This window comes from Mixophyes fleayi, chromosome 2, assembly GCF_038048845.1.
Source record: "Mixophyes fleayi isolate aMixFle1 chromosome 2, aMixFle1.hap1, whole genome shotgun sequence".
Classification (NCBI taxonomy): Eukaryota; Metazoa; Chordata; class Amphibia; order Anura; family Limnodynastidae; genus Mixophyes; species Mixophyes fleayi.
This window is the reverse complement of record NC_134403.1, coordinates 76,137,500-76,158,011: the sequence shown is the minus strand read 5'-3', so window position 1 is coordinate 76,158,011 and position 20,512 is coordinate 76,137,500. Positions and strand designations below refer to the sequence as shown.

At 41.0% G+C, this 20,512-nt stretch overlaps 1 protein-coding gene across 3 annotated transcripts in view; it reads right to left on the bottom strand.

The window, feature by feature from the left end:
• Nucleotides 1-5,744: 5,744 nt before the first annotated feature.
• Nucleotides 5,745-20,512, bottom strand: part of SMAGP (small cell adhesion glycoprotein) — a 29,889-nt gene continuing 15,121 nt past the window's right edge. Inside the window, exons 1-4 of one of the 3 annotated variants that reach the window (XM_075199310.1) lie at nt 16,411-16,509; nt 9,952-10,008; nt 7,352-7,426; nt 5,745-6,425 (exon numbers count right to left, since the gene is read on the bottom strand). In XM_075199310.1, the coding sequence (XP_075055411.1) occupies nt 6,241-6,425; nt 7,352-7,426; nt 9,952-9,973 (282 nt within the window). In that variant the 5' untranslated portion in view covers nt 9,974-10,008; nt 16,411-16,509 and the 3' untranslated portion in view covers nt 5,745-6,240. The other 2 variants (XM_075199312.1, XM_075199311.1) reach the window with 2 other exon arrangements.

Below are 20,512 nucleotides of genomic sequence, written 5' to 3'. Positions count from 1 at the left end.
AGATGGACCAGGACCCCACCCCAAAAAAGAACCACGAAGGACACACCAAGGTAAGCCCATTGTATGGGTGTTTATTAGCTTTTGGAGTTAGTAACCTCTAATTTTGTTTAAACAGTACCCCTATGGAACCTGTGCAAGGGAAAAGGTCAGTAAGGTTAACAACCAAGTATGTGTGTAGCCTATGATGACCAGTTACCTAAAAGATTATGTTGGGACTTTGTGTGTGATATGTGCCCCCACATCTGTGGAAGATCGTCAGCCTCCAGAATAGTTTAAACAATTCTTCTCATGGATGATGAGAACAATGCAATAATTTAATCCCCCGGGGAGCAGGGGACAAATACGTGTTATGGTGGTGCTCAGTGCCTAAAGTTGATTCTGCCATAGCTGGTTTATCGGCAAGAACCACGCTCCCATTGGATGATGGGGGTCCATTAAGAGACCTAATGGACAGAAAGATAGCAAATTCTTTCAAAACACTGCCATCTCATCTGGTCACACTTAAATCGGGTGTGGCAATAGCCTCAGTATCCAGAACCAAGACTGTGGGCAGCATGTTACATACAGACATTAAAGATAGAATCTGCTGATTCTATCTGTTAAAATCTTTAGAAATTATGCAAAAGCATTGATTTTTTTTGCGCAAAGTCTCATTGGATACTATTGCCTTTGGTTCCAGGAGCATGTTGGCAATTATAGCAAGGCGCTTTGGGTACGTCCATGGGCAGCAGCCCACCAATCAAAGAGCCACCTGGTAACGCTTCCATTTCAAGAAAAAATTCTGTTTGGGGAGAAGCTGGATAATATGATGCAAAGACTAACGAGTGGTAGTGCTAGTCGCCTACCCCAAGACAGAAGGGCGAGACGTTTCCCGTTTAATTATTCTAGACAACAATTTAGAGAAGCTCAGGCTTATAGGCCTGGAAGACAGTATTCCAGACAGCCGAATACATGGCAAGGCAGTCCTTTTGACACTTTAGAACAATAAGGGGTAAGCAAGGACATCAGAGAACCCAATTATTGCCTACAGATCCAGTGTCCGTTGATTCAAATTGGAGGCAGAATTGCATGTTTTGCAGAGATTTGGAAACAGATCACAGAAGACTGGTGGGCCCTAGAGATTGTGGTAAGAGGCTACTCCATAGTTTTCACACTTGGCCGCAGGGAAACAGATTTGTCCAATGAAGAAATTCAACATCCTTCATAGAGCAACGGGCTCTAAAAGACAGTCTCAGGGGTTTGGTGGACACAGAAGCTATTGTTTGCATCTCGACAAGCCAGGAAGGCATGGGGTTCTACTCAAAACTGTTCCTGGTCCATAAGGTGTCAGGGACTTTCAGGACAGTCTTGCCCTTACGGTTCGTCGATGGTTTTATACAAGCAAGACACTTACCGATTGGAATCAATCAGCTCCATCCTCAAGGTAATAGAGAAAGGGGACTTGATGGCTGCAATAGATCTGAAAGATGCATACCTTCATATCCCCATCGCAACCCAGCATCAGAAGTTCCTAAGATTCTGTGTCCAGGGAAAGCATTTTTAGTTTACTTGCCTCCCGTTTGGCCTCACGTCTCCAAGAACATTTACAAAAGGATAGTTCTTGTAGCAGCACTAAGAGAGCGAGATACAGCTTTATGGCCGTACCTAGACAACATTCTTTTCACAGCAAAATCATGGGAGGTGGCCCGAGAGGCTACAGCTCAAGTAGTTCTCTTTCTACATTAACATGGCTGACTGATCAACACATCAAAACGTTATCTGGTACCCTCACAAAGACTCCTTTTTCTAGGGGTTCAAAAACAAAGCAGGACAAAGTATGTCTCTCACAAGAAAGACTGATCAAAATTCAGTCCCCGGCACATAAAGTTCAAACTCAAACACAATTTTCAGCACAAATCTGCCTCCGCCTTCTGGGAATATTCTCCTCGACTATAGGCATTCTTCCGTGGGCAAGATGGCACATGAGGAGCCTTCAGTCAAATCTCTATGCTAAATAGGATCACTAGATTTTATGCTCAACCTTCCATAGAAGGCAAGAAAGTCCCTCGGCTGGTGGCAGCATCCGGGCCTAGGAACTCAGTGTGTGGTTCTCTCAAAGTCAGAGTGGATGACTGTCATGACGGATGGCAGTTCAGTGGGCTGGGAAGCTCACATGTATACAATGATAAAGCAGGGCACCTGGCTGGAGGAAGAGAGGTATCTCCAGGTGAACATCCTGAAAATGAGGACAGTCGTGCATGTGGTCCAACACTTTCAGGCCTGTCTACAGTCCAAACACCTAAGAATATTCTCGGACAGAAAAACAGTAGTAGCTTTTATAAACAAGCAAAGTGGCACCAAAAGCAGAGCAATGACAGCAGAAGTGACCACCCTAATGTGGTGGGCAGAAAAGAACTTGAAATTGCTCTCAGCCCTCCATGTGGCATGCAAGGACAATGTCCAGGTGGACTATCTATGCAGACACCAAGTACATCCGGGAGAATGGACTTTGCACGAGGAAGTCTTTTAGCTAATAAGTAACAAGTTTGGGATTCCTGAAATAGATCTTATGGCAACGGGGGACAATACCGAGATACCCCAGTTTTACTCCTGTTACAGGGACCACAAAGCCCTTGGGATAGACGCCCTTTCAATAGCATGTGACTTCAGTCTAGTGTATGTGTTCCCTTCTTTCCCAATCATATCTCAGGTACTAAGGAAGATAAAGAAAGAATGCTGCAGGAGCAACCATGGCTGTTGCCAAACAGGCCAGATCTCATATATCAAGGTCCAGTTCTACATTCAGACTCCCATCGGACTCCCTTCGTTTGATGGCCTAGCAACTGAGCGGTCGCTATTAAAACTCAAGGGTGTTTCTGACGAAGTAGTAGATAGAGGAATTATTTTTCCTTGCTTGAATTAGTATGTGATTTACTGCAGGATCTGGGAAAGATTCATTTTCTGGGCAAAGACCAGGATGAGTGATCTTCCGAGTTCATTGAAGACGACTTTGCTAAGGGACTAGCTCCCTCCACATTAAAGGTACAGATATCCGATCTTAGCATTCTGCTTGATACCAAGTTGGCCTCACATAATCTTATTTTTCAGTTCTGCCAAGCAGTGAAGAGATTACGACCAAGAATAAAAACATTCCTAGCTCTGTGGGATCTCAATGCAGTTCTGGATGCTTTAACTTCAGGTTCATTCAAACCATTCCACCCAAGTGGCTCACTCAAGAGTACTATTTCTAGTGGCAATCACCTTGGCTCTTCGAGTGTGAGACATACATGCTCAATGGTGTCAAGAGCCCTTTCTGAATGTTTATACGTACAGGGTGGTTTTAAGAACTAACCCAGATTATCTACTAGAAATCATCTCTTCCTTTCACATCAATTAATAATTGTTTCCACCATCGTTCTGCGCACACCCAACTCTTGAGAAGACGACTTCATACTATGGACGTGGTCAGAGCAATATATTATATATAGCTAGAAAACAGAGTCTCAGAAAGACAAAACAACTCTTTGTACTCCCAGAAGCTGTGCTCTTTCCAAACCTACATTAGTAAGGTGGATCAAAGAAGTAATTGCACAGGCTTACAGGGGGAACTAGTGTGAAGTGCTGGAACTGCTGAAGGTGCACTCAACAAGGTCGGTGGCTATCTCCTGGGCACACAGGACCCAAACATTAGCAACAGACATATGCAAGGCAGCCGGGTGGTCGTCAACACATACCTTTTCTAAACATTATTTGCTGGATGTATCAGCCTCTGCTGATGCACGGTTTGGAAGTAAAGTCCTCCAACAAACTGTTTAAATATTGTTTTGGGCGTTATCCTTTTTTTTTTTTTCACCCACCCTACTATTCTTTACTGCTTTGGTATAGCCCACTGTGAGGGCTGTCATGGAGTAGGAAAAGTAAAATTGGAGCATTATATTCACGTTCATTTCTTTTCCTACTCCATGGCAGCTCTATGTTTCCCACCCATGTTCTATAGTGAAGTTTGAAGGGCAGCTTGGGAAGTTACTAAAAAAAAAAACAAAAAAAACCCACACCAGTATGGAGAATGAGCCACCTTATATACCCTCCAGGTGGGAAAGTTTTTTCTTTCTACACTCAGCTGAGTAGAGTATTAAACCATTGTGAGGGCTGCCATGAAGTATTTCAAGGAAAAGACATTAACATGAGTTTAAGTCTCCAATATTTACATCTACCCACCGGGAGATCCGTGAGGGGAAGTGTGATGAAAGAAGATGGGGCAGGGTGCGGTTGATTGCATCATTTTGACACTTTCGGCTATTTTTTCTATTCACTCTTCCAGCTCTCTAACCACATGATTTCCTTCAGCCTATGCCCACCTCCTGCACCTATCCATTAACCCAATCCCACATGATTTGTCTACTTCTATAACCATACTGTCACCTCAGGTCTAGACAGGGCTTCCCTTGCCACACACTCAGCCTCTGATGCATCAAACCTCAGCCGTGGAACTTCAAGTAGACCAATCATGTGAAAAAAATTCTCCTATACAGAGTGTTACGGGAAGAAATCTCACTATTGCTGCACTTTGGCTTAAATTTTTCGTCTTACAGCTCTGCCCTGTCACTAATCTTAAATTCCATATTTTCACCAAGTTATCCATCCTGTCACTTCTAAACCCCAGAAGTCTTTTCTTCTCACTCTCCCCCACCACAGCCCCAGTTCACCAACAAACTTGAAACCATCCATCAAATTAGCTCTTGCTGTCAGGCGCCCACCCTCTTCACCCCCCCCAATTGCACTAATATACATAAATGTGCTATGCATTCTTAAGCTGGGTACACACTACAGAAATGCAATATTGTTAATGATTTTCCCAATGACTGAAAGTCATTGTAGATGTTTTACACTATTTTCCGTCAGATCTGTGATTTGTCTGTCATAACCAACGGCTCAAAGTACAATGACTCCGTTGATATCTACTGTGGCTGCAGCAATATGTTAAACTAACTTAAATAAAGGGCTGAGCCTCAGCACACACAATCAACAAATAGGAAAGACCACATGGAAGACGCAAGAGACGTCATCATGAATTTAAATATATATGCCCAGAAAGGCGTCGATGTTGGAGGGACTATCGGCAGCTTGTAAGACAGATGGTCACGAGTATGTACATGCAGAATTGGCACAACATAATTCATAGAGATTTTTAGTCTGTTTATAAAAGCAAACGATATGATGTGCTTTGGAACAATAAAATATGATTGTTGGAAGTGTATACACTAATACAATAGCGGACCTAACAGACATTTATCGTGTAGTCGGCCCAATGATTGGGTAAAAAACCTGTAGTGCAGTGGTTCCCAAATTGTGCACAGCGGCTCCCTGGCGATCTCACAGGGGTGCCGCAGTCAGGGCCGGTGATAAGCATGACGGGGCACTACTTGGCAATTATTTTGCCTTAAGGGTGCCTTGAAAAAAATATGGAGAGCCTAAGGGTGCCACAAACTGATAAAGTTTGGAATCCACTGCTGTAGGGTGTACACAGCTTTTTTTTCTGCAAGATTCTTAAATGTTAGTTCCCAGGAAGCTATGAGTAAACACATCTAAGGCTGGGTGTTTGTTTAAGATAGTTGTGTAAAGGTGTATCAGGTTTAGGTACAGAGTGTGATTTAAGGTTATGTTTTAGCAAAGTAGGCTACTGCATGCTCAATACCAATTGTGCTTGTATAGATTATGTGTTTTACAGCAAGAGGTTTTAATATGAATGCAAAAAAACACAATAATAAAAAAAAAATACAAGTTTATTTCAATAGAAAAGAGTTTCAAAGTGAATGTATATTTTACACTATTTGAAGTACCATAAATGCACCACTAGACCATACATATTTATAGCCTTCTCTGTTAGTCTTAGGCCCAGCATTGTAGTAATTACATTCTAGACCCTATATTCCCTGCAAATAAGCCAACTTCCCAAATTATTGGACTATATGCACTACCAAAATTTTGAAGGGGAGGTGGGGGGGGGTGCAGAGTGTAAATTAAAAAGTATTACAAATGAGTGTATACATTATAAAATGGAGCTCACAATTCCATTTTACAGGGAAGAGGAAAAAAGTTTGTTGCTGTAGTCATATGTGCAGTGTTTAACATAAAGTAGTCAGAGGTATCCACATTTCTACCTGGCTCATCAAAAGGTCTCTGTAGCACATTATACAAAATAAATAGAAGGACACAAGGTATCTTGTTCACTACTTTGGGATAGTCAACATTTGGTGCTGATCACATGAAGTACTCTTGCTTGTCTTCATTGGATTCACTTTTCATCTGTAATGTTCTCTTTGCCTCGTCCTCCTCCTCATTGTCTACAGTCTCATGGGTACGGTAGCTGCCTTTGTGTTTGTACAAGTAAACCGCAATCAACACAAGTACAATTAAGAAGGTTATGAAAACAGCAGCTATTACACCTATATGGGTGAGGAGGAAGAAAAAAAATAATTGGCCAGATTAGAAAAGTTTACGGTACTAAGCTTTTGAACACAGTGGATCACATTTGTACTTTCTAGCCACACATTACAAATAAAGATTAAAAAAAAACACACAAAACACAAAATTAGTGTTTACTAAGCAGGACTAGTTAGGAAGACTACTTTGGCATACATCAGTGTTTTCCCCAGAAAATTTTGACAGCCGGGAGGTGGCACTAAGAAGTAGTCAGGTGGCAATGTAATACTTTGCAGTAGCATTGAAAATGTTGCCCACTCCTGCCAGGACTGGTGGTCAGTGGTCCAACACACTGCTGGCTATAATGCCTGTTCTAATAGGAGAAACAATGGTTTATTCTATTATAATAGGTCTGTGTTGGGCTCCTCAGCACTGGGTGGCAACAAGTAAAAACAGCCAGGTGGAGCACCTGGGAAATAGGCGTGGGGGCGAACACTGCATATTAACCCTTGAAAATCTGAACAATAAGGTCCCACCCCCATTCTGCCCACACTGCCCAGAAATCCACACTTTCTGGTAAAAAGTCTCCCACTTTCAGTTAAGCTCCACCCTCTTGCAGCCCACAAATGGGAATGTCCCACCAAAATCAGGACAGTTGAGAGGTATCCTAGGGTTAAGAAGCTCCATTAACAAGCTTGTATCTGGATTAGGGACAAATACATGCTAGCTGCATGAATATCCTTGAAAACTCAACAGTTCTACCATGTAGCACTTTTTTTGGGGAAGGGGGGGGGGGGGGGGTTTGAGAAGTCTATTTCCCACTGTCATAAAAAAGAAAGTTATGTGCCCCCCCATCCTCCATAACGTTAAACTCCTCCATATGTCTAAAGGCCCAACACTTATTTATCAGGAACAAAACAAAATATACAGGAATCCTGCAATCAGTTACCTGCAATGACCGCTTTATCAAAACCTTCTATGTCTGAAGAACTTGTTGTTGCCTTCACAACTGGTGGAATTGGGTCTAATAAAAAGACAAAGGTTTGTTTTATACATTGGCATAGTCTGCAGCACCAGCGTGAAACAATTACTCCAGCCTTTGAAGGCTTGTTAATATGTTGCTCTCATCTAGACCATGTTTCCTCACTTCGTTAAGGAATGTGTCCACCTTTATGTAACGAGTGCTAGCCACGCTTTATATGCCCAATTAGCATCACCACACCTACCTTATGCCCTCCATTTCTCAGATATTACACGTTTTCACTGTAACCACCGACTGGTTATACCGGCGGTTCCCAAACTGTGCGCCGCGGCTCCCAGGGGTGCCGCGCGCCAGCCATAAAAAAAAACCAAACAGAAACACTTACCAATCCGCACGGCGCTGGGTCCCAGCATCATCCTCTCTCACTCAGCTGTCATATCAGTGACAGCTGCTGCGTGAGAGAGGAGGATGCTGGGTCCCAGCGCTGCGCGGATTGGTAAGTGTTTCTGTTTGGTTTTTTTATGGCTGGTGCGCGGCAGGGGGACAGCGTGACAGGAGGGCAGAGGAGGGGGACAGCGTGACAGGAGGGCAGAGGAGGGGGACAGCGTGACAGGAGGGCAGAGGAGGGGGGACAGCGTGAGAGAGGGCAGAAGGGGCAGCGAGAGAGAGAGCAGAGTGTCTGGATGTAGTGGGGGCAGAGTGTCTGGATGCAGAGGGGAAATTTTTTCATACAACTAAATAAGCATTTCTGTCCGGACCTAAATACTTACATACAATTTTTTGACCCAACTACTTCTAAAACAGGACTGCTCGGTAATTATTTTGGAGGGGTGCCTTAAAAAAATTATGCAGACTCTAAGGGTGCCGCGAACTGCAAAAGTTTGGGAACCACTGGGTTATACCATGTGTTATGCGGACAGGTCTCATAATAAACTTGCAGAACTAGCGGTAGAGGTCTTCGCCTATTCCCGTAGAGCTTCATGCACTCACAGGTACTCAGATGCCACCAGGTCTTAACTCTATTGTAGTGTAATTTTATTAACAAAACTGCAGCGGTAAGGCCGGTGGAGGGAATCCAGATAATAGGTGGTCAGGGGTCCGAAGCAAATAAAGTAGTCGAAGACAGGCCAAATAGTCAGGGCAGAGGCAGCGAGCAGGGATGTCCGAAAAACAAACCAAAAGGTCAGGGTCACCAGTACATAAGCAGTATCCAGAAAGACTAGGGGTCACAACAGAAGGTCCAATGATAGAGACAGAGAATCCACAGGAATACTGGTAACAGAAAAGGAGCAGGTCCGCAACAGACAAACTCTACACTATAAGAGGCAGGGAGGCCAAGCCCTCTCTGCCTTAAATACTCAAAGGAACCAATCAGAAAGAAGGGGGGGGGGGGAAAAGAGAGATTAAATGAGCTCTAGGAGTAGTTTAATTCATTAATTAGCCCACTGGGGGTTTAAACTTGGAGCGCACAAGCCCGACTGTCCAGCATTGTTGGGAAGCGGCGCTGACTAGAACACCGTTCCAGCGTTTCTCTGACAATGGTCAGGACACCGGAACCAAAAGACGTTCCGGCTGTTGTCATGACACCTGGGACGCAGGTAGGAACGAGCGGCGGGGAGCTGCCGCTTGTAACCCCATGAAAGCACTTTCAAATTGCAGTAAGCAGCGTGGCCTGGTAACACTGCATGCGAGCGTGCTGACACGTTGGACTGAACAGCGATATGGAGGTAAATGAGATCAGGGATCCTAAAGACACTTAGTTTTATTAGGTTTTATGCACAGTACATAAATTGACAGCTAAATGAGCCTCAAGACTGCAGTGTTAAATATTCAATTATTATTTCAGAAATATATTTTACTGCCACTCACACCATATTGTTCTACAGGACTTATGGCAAACTAATCCAACTGCTCAAACCAAGCAACAGGATCAATGTCCAATTTGACCAAATAAAATACAATGACGTAGCAAGCATGATGCCATGATGGGCACACAGCTACTCAGCTGGCAGATGACCACAAGAGTGCCCATGGAACACAGAAGCTTAAGCTTTCTCCAAAGCTAGAAGAATAATGTTCAGCTACACACACACTTTCCCCACCACTAGCTGCAATGGTTATTATACTACCTTATGCTTCTATTGTTCCCCACACCTCAGACCAACCTCTTTTAGGTATGGCCATTTTTACATTATGTTCAAGATCCCTTCTATATACAGGACTAGTTCATATGTTGGCACTTTATAAATAAAAGACAGCAATATTGAATAATTAGCTTTCAGTATACAGACTTTGACATTAATAAAACCTTTCCAGTCACAACTAGCTTTATTGTAACCCAAGTACCCCAATTGTGGTAAGCTCATTGGCATAAATTGTAAAGAGCTGCTTTAGGCAAAAGGTGTATCCTTAACAAGATAGTAGAAATTTGCCATTTAACAAAGAAATCAGGATTTCACACTAGTGTCAGTATAATGAAGCTGAATTATTTAAACTCAAGTTGCCAAGTAAAGGCTATATTGTAGAATTAGAAAGTACTGCAGCACTGAATGAAACTGAAGGCTTACCTGGTGTAGATACATTATCCATAATGTAGATGTGAAAGTCTCTCCCCAGCAGTTAATCTATAGTAAATAATTGATAAAAAAAAAAAAAAAAAAGTTTAGCTATGAGGAATAAGGAGCACAGAATCATATTTGAGAGGACACAGGCTTCATCGATTTCAAAACAGCAGATTTCAATCATATCTTGACATATTAAAACTTTACTCAGCAGGACACAAGGACTGGAGAAGAATCCCGTCAGGGTGAGATTTTTTTGTTTCCTCATATTGTCATTAGCTGTTAAATCTAATTGGAGGCATTTGCACTCATTACTCACCTTTAGTGAAACTTTCTCCTGAGGATCCAGTCATCCACGACTATATGTATTGTTGCTCATTGGACAAGTTCTCTGAATATATTTCTATTAGCGGATTACATATTTTACAATTTCCAAAACTGCTACAACAGTTTATTTCCGATTCAAAGTCCGTGTTTCACATTTGTGCAGATGCATTTCAAATTTATTTTTATTGATACTATTTTCTAATAATTACTTGTTTTTAATAAGACTTTGCAACAATTGTTTGTCTTTTGTTTTAGTTTAAACCATTATAACCAATTTCAGTGCAGTCCTATATATTTCTTTGTACACAGTAAGAGCCCTTTTATATGCTAGAATTAGAAGTTTGCAACAAATGCGAGTATCTTGCATTTCAACTATACTTTACTGTGCAATGTACAAATGCCTTTTCTCATCACATGTAACCCACTGTCTTAAAGTAAACTTTCGCCTACAAATTAAGCCAGCGGTGGGCAACGGAGGCATTTCTGATCTCAGGGCAAGCACACTGCAGACACAGTAAATCAGCAATTGTACAGTGCGACACCTCACCAATCTGACTAGTCAACCATGAGTGAATATTTGGGCTGTATGAACACCCCCTGCTCATCTTCAAATGTGATTTGATGGTTTCATTGTAGGTAATGTGCGTCCCCTCCTAACAGGACCAAGTGGCACACATCAGGCCCCTGACAAATGTTAGCCATCACAGCATTAAACCTATTAGGATTATTCCTACAGGAATGATTCTTGTGTTTTAGTGCAGAGCTGTTGTGTGTGTGGAAGTGATAGGGCTTTCACATGGATTAAATAGCTTTCTTTTACGAAAAATTATATATATATATATATATATATATATATATGCAAAATAAGCCCCCCCACCAGATTTTTCACAGTTACTTTGAGGTCAATAGTCCCAAAGCTTTAAATACTACTTTATGGGAATACAAAGGGCTGAACTGGAAACCAATTTTATTAAAAACAAAATGCAGTCTTGGTTTTAAAATTGTTAAAAGTGGCAAACAACTATCCCTAAACAACTAAATTGGTTGACAGCATACAGAAAGGGGCTTAGTTATAGCGAACACAACTGGCAACCATGCCAACTGGTTCCCAGTTGTTGCTACGTAACCTAAGGTCAGAGACCACTTTCTCAAGGGCCAAGATTCTTGCAGACACCAATAAACAATAGCAGTGATTAAAGCTCCAGCACGCCTGCCACATATGTACAGGAGGCAGGTGCAAAGGGCTTAAACAAATATATGAATCGACAAATTATGAACAAAAACCTGAACAGCCAAATACAAAAGGAATTATGCAGTTTTATGCCAGTGGGTGTATTGCATCTTCATGAAGGGTCAGCAACAAGGTATCATTTGGGCCTGTATGAAATATGCATGAGGTATTTTCCTCTCCTATACAATAGCAGACACAGAACTTTGCAAGCTCAATTATCCGAATACCCTAGTTTGAGGGGAAAAAAAAAAAAAAAAAAAAAAAAAAAATTCTATATAGGGCACATTGTAAGCAAACTACACTGAAAATCATGCAGGCACTTTGATCATTGATCCTGGTGTCTGCACACATATGCTCTACAGACAAGTGGCAGTGTACTTTGCAAGTAAGCCCCAAGCCATTGCAAGACTTCTAAATGAACTATCCATTTTCACTGCCAGTTGTCTGTAGAGTAAGTTTTACCCAGCTATTTTAATGAGATTTGTATTGCTGAAAACTATACAACAAAAAAGAAAAAAAAAGTTTGGAAAAAGTTACCTTTACCAGAGGTTAACTTGAATGGTCACATCTTTCAAAACCTCCTACTTGACTCTTATTAACCAAAATCTTTTCATGTGGATTTTAGCAAGACATGACGGATCTCTGCCCAGTGCATACACCACAGTTCTATGCCTAGACAGTTTTCTGCATACTGATGGGGACTTAAAGTCAATACAGGAGTGGAGGTTGCTCAATTTATAAATTTGTAGCAGGTGCTTTGAAGGGTGGGGTTATCCTGAAAGGAACAAACTCTGAAAATTCACCCAACACACCGTTTAACCAGCAAAGGAGCTGCAATTCCTACTTGTACATAATAATGCAGAAATCTGAGTTGCACACAATTACAAATGTATGTAAAGCTTCAAGCTCCGTCAAGGGGATTTAAACTCATCTGAACTTAGGACAGTAACAGCTTGTTAGAAACAAATATTCTGCATTCTGTCTTATGGTCTTCGTGAAGTGTAAATTCATCCACAGTGCAAGAGATAAAAACACTCACACCCATCCTAACCTTAAAATTGTCAACACCACAGTATTTGCCCAACAAGCAAGCACACAACCACATAGAAATGAGTGGTTGATGACAGCACAAGTACATATTGACAGTTGCCAAGAACTACATCTCAATCTTTCATGATGTTTAATGAGAAAATAAAAAGTATATTATATCTAACACCAGCTGCACAATAGCTATATCAGTGGTCACACTACATTTTTTCCTGTGTACTACAATCACTCCTCAACAATTTCAAGGGTTAGTTCAATCAAAAGAGGAGCATGGCAAAATATATTAGAACCACCATGTTAAGAGGTGCAATATACAAGATATAATCCCATACTCCATTCACTTTATTATTGGTGGAAGACAGCACGGCCCAGAGCACAGCCTGCTAGCAGGTATGTGGCAGCTTGATTCCTATGCCCCAGCTACAATTTTGTTGAAGCTGCTAATGAGCTCCTTTTAAGCAATGCAGTAGCTGCCACCCCAGCAACAGACACACTGTGGTCTTCTATAGCTCTGAAGTGCTTTAAAGGAGCAATGCAATAATCACTACAGTAAAAGAATTATAGGAAACAAAAACAAATATTTTTCCCTTGTACCCATCTTTGCAATAGAATGTATCCAATAGAGCATAATAAAGGGCATAGAAAAAAAAAAAAAAAAGACTGCACATCACTTATAAGGGGACTCATTACAGATAGAGGATGCATCAATTTTGTGGGCTAAGCCAGTATGCAGCCTAAAAGTGACTAATATTCACAAGGCTTCATGATCTAATGGTTCCTGCCTTCTGATGAATATTAGTTTAGCCACAAACTGGATGTCTCCACTATGTGTATGTGTATCCACTTTTAGCAGCCCACGATACATTACATAAGTGTAATGTCAGGATATAATAGAGCTCAACAAATTCTGTGCGCCAGGTCTCCACTGCGACCACTAAATAGCCCAGGCACAAAGCACCCTCTTCTTCCTTTTAAGTCTCAGCTATGTCGTTACAGTCCGATCATGTTCAGTTAGCTAGTAACACGATTGCTGCAGGGAAAGAGAACCTTTACAGACAGTAGGAGTTAGTGAGCACATATTGCCATTTTCTTCTTGGCACTATATGGCTTACCACCAGGGCTGTTTTAGCAGCATTATAGGCCCCCGGGAAAAGCAGTGCACTGGGGCCCTACACATACTAATTGTACAGTACAATTAGTACATGTACGTTGCTTTCGTCAAGGTCAAGACATGAATTAGCAACAGCAAGATGGCATGTACAGATAACAGCTGATACGGAGGTGATTAATTCACCTAAATGTTTTAACTAAAGAGGGTTTGAAGGTGCTGAATAAATCTCCCGGAATATACTGAAAAGTTGGCAAGCTTATGGGACCCCTATGCTCGTCGGGCCCCTGGGTAACTGCCCATGCGTTAAGATGGCCCTGCTCACCACATTATAGATTTAGCTTTGCCATGCTAGAGATTATAAGCAGAATATAAAACAGACCCATAAATGAGAGCCCATACACATACTAGCCATCGGAATAATTTCTGCTTTCTATACTAACCTATACTTGGATTTGTCTACTACAAAAGAGGTCTATATGGTGGCCATCAGAATGGCCCCAACAGGCTGATGATGCCAATCTATGGGCTGAACACAAAGGCTATCATTCATATCACTAGGTAATGATACAGTAAGAACCATTAATGCAGTCAATAGCCATGTTTCTCATAAAATAGGTCATTTGCATGCTTTACTTGAATACAGGTATTGCATAGTATACGTAAGCATTATGTAGTATAGCAGAACTAAAAAGATTTAGGACCTGAACCAGTGTGACAGTTTCAGGACAAGCAATAAAATGGAAATCCTTGGAGAACAAGAAATATTCTAAAAAGCAGAAGATAAGTAAAATTGATTATTACCTTATTTAAACTAAGACGGTCGTTTAAAGTACTGTGAATTTGCATAGAGATGATAAATTAACGTGTTCGTTTACCAATGGACTCCTTTTTTGCACTGACAGCATCATCAAGAATTGTATTACTGACCGAACACTCATCAGGGAGAACAGAAGCTCTTTACTGACGTTCCCAATTGATTATTATTTCTAGTGTACAAACATTGGACAAATGGACAGTGATAATTGTATAACCTCACAAGCATTGATAGCTACACCTTAACTGATCCGATATCAGACTTCTATTACCACTGATACAGATGGAAATCATTTATTGACTGCTGTGGGCAAGGTGAACCGATACTAATACAGCAACTTTACCATGGAAGCAATGTGGTAATGAATTAGAACAAAGAATGTCATTACCATTATAGATTAATGGCACTTATATAATAAATCATAAGCATCTTCTATATAAGAGACCATCTTCATTGGAGTTTATCAATTTGTACATTTCATTGCTAAATAGCTAAACTGTAAGTAGTAATGTATATCTGCCTTACTATACAACAGTATAAAAGGTGCAGAAAATGTCTAGCTAAGCATTAAATGGTTTCATAGAAAGAATACTATACAGTGTAGTAAGATAAATGCCTAGTTGATGTAGAGAAAAGACTATTGTAGTTTAGATCTTCAGTACGAATGCTTGTTCCAGTTCAAACTGTTCTTTTCTTATTAACATAGAAGATAAATGAAAGGGTCTAGATACGTGAAACCGTAATTCATTGGTATCTCTAATTCTAGTTTAGGTTAGCCACATATAGGTGTAATTGAAGCACAACAATAATATATATATATATATATATATATATATATATATATATATATATACACATATACACATATACATATACATATACACACACACACACATACACACATGTATTGTGGGAAGAGGAATTTCCTGGATCAATCCCATTAAATCCTTGTACTGATTCCAATGGAAGCACTGAAGCTATTTTAGAAGAACACCTACCGTACTAAACAAGTGATATCTATATTAGTTTTAGTCAAATGACAGGGGCAGTTTTTGTATTGAGATGCAAAGACACCAAAGCAAAAATTATTTTTATTTAGAAAATAAAAACCCAACTATGTATAAGACTTATGTCTGCAAATTTCTATTTCTGCTCAGAGCCAGTACTGTCAAGTCAAATGAAAAAAAGTGAAATAATCTGCATGTAGGGATAGTTTAAATCTGACAGGTTATAAAAAAAAAATAAAAAAAATAAAGACAAACACCTACACAAAATATAAGCATGCTTACTTCATACCAACAGGGTCTGTTAAGGTTTTGCTACAAATAAAAGCATATCCAGAGTTCATTCACAATTACGTACAATATCAGCAAAACACAAGACAATATAAGAGCTGAATTGATTTTTTTTTTTTTTTTTAGTAAAGGAGAATAGCTTAGTGCATACAAAAATACCACTTCATCACATGTCACCTGAACATTTGTCATGTGTACCAAGCAGTAGGATGTTTTAATGCACCATTTAAAACGAATGGTTCCCTGGTTTTGTGCAGCTACAAGTCACATGAGCTCCTGTGTGCTGGTACTTGTAGTGCCACAACGCCTGAAGAGCCCTAGGTACTGCAAGTACCAAGTCACTGTCAGTGACCTATGTTATCACTTATTTGCCTGCTGTCTGTCACAGCAACTCAGCAAAACAAAGTCTGACATTTGCATACAACGCAACAGATGCAGCAGCCACATCTATGGAAGTGAAATAGAACACTACAAGTCTGGCTGCGGGTCCATGTGACAAATGGCTCAAGTTCCTTTGTTCCAAAATAAACATTCACACAAGAAAAAGCCTTTTCATACCACAGACACATATAAGGTAATGAAGTCCGTCTCTACCTCTATGTTTCCTAGGGGGCTGCTTGAGTTTCCCGCCAATACTCACCAGCCAGCGCTTCCCACCCTACAGTCTCCACACAACCACCTCACCGAGCTCATATACAAGATGTCAGGTGCAGGGAGGCATCAATCTGCAGCGGGCCCGCCACACCCATCTCTGTGTAACCATTTAACCCTTCACACCGAGCTACTCACACTGGGTTACATCACTTCATGCGAGGAGGTGCCGTAGTGTGGATTACATAATTATATGGTGCTGTATTCATTCAGGTTTAGCAGAATATATTACTAGCTCACCTAAACCAATATAATTCCAGACACATTTTCCAATAAACAGATATATTTCTCTTGTGTATTTAAATTTTAATATGCGAGTATTGAGAAAAAAAGTTGCACGTCACACTTGTCAGCTTAAAATCTCATCTGTGCATGATATAAATAGACCTTTGAACATCACAATCTCCATCCTGTAGTGTTAACTGAATTTGATTCTAATTATAATATTTTTTAATTGTAAACACTCTAATAAATTTTAATTTTCAAGCTATGTCAGATAGACCTCCCACCCATTTTTAAAGCTTGTATATGTTTTCCTAACTTTGCATCCAGAAAAGTAGAAAATAAGGACTGTCATAGGTGCTTATAAGATTTTTTGAGTCATATTTAAGTGAATGAGGAAGCATTTTAGGTGGGTATTGGTAGCGCATCTGAATCTAAGCAGTTCAACTAAGCTGCAAAAAATATCTATCTGTACATTGCCATAAGGAAAAGAACAGATTATAAGATTTATAGCTAAAATGCAGAAACAAATATGTATTTTATTGTGTATTTGATACATCAAAAGGGACATTTTCAAGAGCAAACATTTCCAGGGGAAAATTTCTGCATTTGGGGTGTCATGAAACTAGGGACCGAGAGCAACTATGAAATATACATGGAGCATTAAAGGCTAATTCCACCCTAAACTGAATTTAAATATGTGGTGTCGGTATTGCACCACATAGAGCTAAACAATTCTACCATACTGCCCCTTATATAAAGTAATCCCAGTTTATTAAAAGTGGTATTAAAAAATCTGTGTATCTGTCGGTCTTCCAGTTCTTTAATAAGTTGTACCATAAAAGTTTTCTTGGTAAGGGGTCTATGCATCATTGGTGACGGTGGGAATGCGGAATCTATCAATATGTATCGCAGGAGAACGCTGCACTACATATTGATGTTACTCCCAAATCCAGAAAGCCTCCTCCTTCTTTTCAATACTTGCGCAAACCTCCTGTTCTGCAAAGTATTTTAACCTGTTTACCGACAGCCTCGCGCTGCTGGTGATAGGGGGAACAGCACTTTCACTATATCGGATTCTGCAAAGCCAGAGAGTCTTCAGCAGAATCCCATAGGAAAACACAGGTGACGCCATCCTGAGATGACGTTACCTGTCTGCGCAATGCAAAGCTTTTCAAAGCTTCATGCATTGCAGAACACCGCAGTCCCCATATTAATCTGTGGGGACTGTGATGCTGCACAATAATTGCCTATACGGAGGAGATTTCTGTGAAGTATCCTCCGTAAGCCAATTAATGCATGGCAACTATACTGCCGTTTCCGCATCTTTTAAGTGTCAAATTAGCTTAATGCATAGACCCCTATATATTTGAGTGTAATTACCAGATTTGTTTACTTTCTATATGGAGGATGCACAATTGCTTCAGAATTCTCAGTTGTGTTTGTATTGATATATGTGAGAATTTTACCTTTGATGTAATTCTTCTTTAATTAGTTTGCTACATTTAGTCATGCTAACTAGAGTATTGGGCATCAAGTTTTATAAATCAGTAAAAAAAAGTATTTCAAAAAGTTTGTCTCCCTAATTGATATTTACTGATACACTATACTACACATAGAAAATGGAACAGACAAATTATGTTCAAATTCTAAACACAAAAGCATAGCTCTTTTTTGTTTTATTATGTAAATCCATAAGAAATACAGCAAAATACAGTTTATGTTGGCATGAAAAAGTTACTAAGCTGCCTGACATAAAAGATGTTGAGAATTACTGATATATATTGTACAGAAATCTGCATTTTACTAGTCTTCACTGGCTCTAATGATTTCAGTTATTATTACAGGTAATGGATCTTTTATTCAGAATGCTAGTGATTTGATTTTCTGGACAATTATTTTTTTCTCTGTAATTTGGCACACTAAGCCCACAGTCTACTGAAACGCATTACATATTAGCCATGCCATTCTCCACCATGCGCTGGCATTCCTAATCCCATTACTTTTTTATTTTAGCAGTGCCCAACACAGAGAAAATAGGAGAAGGCATTAAGTGATCATATGTATATGACATGATCACTAGCCTCAGCAAATATTTACTTAATTTTCCTTCCTGATTTTAAAAACTTTCTGGATACCATTTTTTTTAGTTTTTCATAACACTACATACTGTCAGGGGCAGGCTGGGCTGGGAGGCAGGGTGGCGTATAATCCACAAATTTGATCTACACATGTCCAGAACCAGACTATAGAAAACTAAACGTTGCTACGTTCAATTCAACTTCGCACGCAATGCATACTACAGCCTATGATTTCAGGGTGGGAATGGGACGAGGAGGATAGTGTTTGCCCATAGTCACTGTACTGTAAGGGAATGCCAAGCTTGAGCACACGCAGCCACTTCCAATTCAAGCTTTCAGAGCATGTGACTGAGGTCTTTGCCTGTAGCAGCCGCCTTTCCCGTAGAGCTTGTTACGCTTACAGGTACTTTAATTCCCGCAGGACTTAACTCTTAGCGTAGTAGAAGCTTATATACAATACTGCAGCAGGGAGGTAGCACTTGCTAACTATTGCCCCATTTCACTTCCTCCCTATGCCTCTAAATTACTTGAGCAGATTATCTGCAACCTACTCACCAGACACCTCTCAGACAATTCCCTCCTCAACCTTCTCCAATACGGTTTCTGCCCCCTTTGCTCCACTGAAACCGCCCTGGCCAAAGTTATTAATGATCTTCTATCAGTTAAATACAGGGGTCACTTCTCCCTGCTCATCCTCCTGGATCTCTCCACAGCCTTTGACCACCCTCTCCCATTGGAAACCCTTCTCTCTCTTGGCCTCTCTGGCTCTGTTCTCGCCTGGTTCACCTCATACCTCGGTAACCGTTCCTTCTCCGTATCCACATCTAGTTCTCCCCCCTTCCTCCCTGTAGGAGTCCCTAAGGGCTTTGTTCTCGGCCCTCTACTCTTTTCGCTCTATAATACATCTCTGGATACTCTCTTCCTTTGGTCTTCAGTATCACCTTTACGCTGATGACATTCAACTCTACATCTCTTCTCCTGATCTTTCCTCTCCCCTCATCTCTCGTGTATCTGACTGCCTTTCTGCCACCTCCTCTTGGATGTCTTCACGTTTTCTCAAAATTAACATTGCCAAAACTGAACTCCTTGTCTTCCCTCCTTCTTGATTCTCATCCCACTTTAACCTCTAGCTCTGTTAACAACATCACCATCTCCTCTATCCCCCAACTCCGATGCCTGGGTGCCATCCACGCCTTCTCCCTCTCTTTTGCCCCCCACATTCAATCACTTGCCCAATCCTGTTGCTTCCAACTACGCAACACCGCACACATCCGGCCTTTTCTAAGGATGCTACCAAAACTATTATCCATGCATTCATCATCTGCCGTCATGATTACTGTAATCTTCTCCTTACCGTCCTCCCCCTTTCCCACCTCGCCCCCCTTCCTTCGATACTCAAAGTGGCTGCAAGACTTATCTTCCTTTCACGCCGCTCTTTTTCTGCCTCCCCTCTCTGCCTTGCCTTCCACTGGCTCACCTTCCACTACAGAATCCTTTTCAAACTCCTCACCATCCCCGACAAGGCTCTCTACCACTCAGCTGCCCCCTATGTCTCTAACCTCCTCTCCATTTACACTCACTCCCGCTCCCTGCGCTCGGCCAATGACTGTTGCATCTCCTCCACTCTGATGACCTCCTCCCACTCCAGAATCCGAGATTTTTCCTGTGCTGCCCCCCTCCACTTGAACGATCTCCCTCGCTCCATCTGTATGTGCCCTAACTTGTGCTCCTTCAAACGGGCACTAAAAATTTACCTGTTTCTCAAAGCCTACCAGCCATCCACCTAAC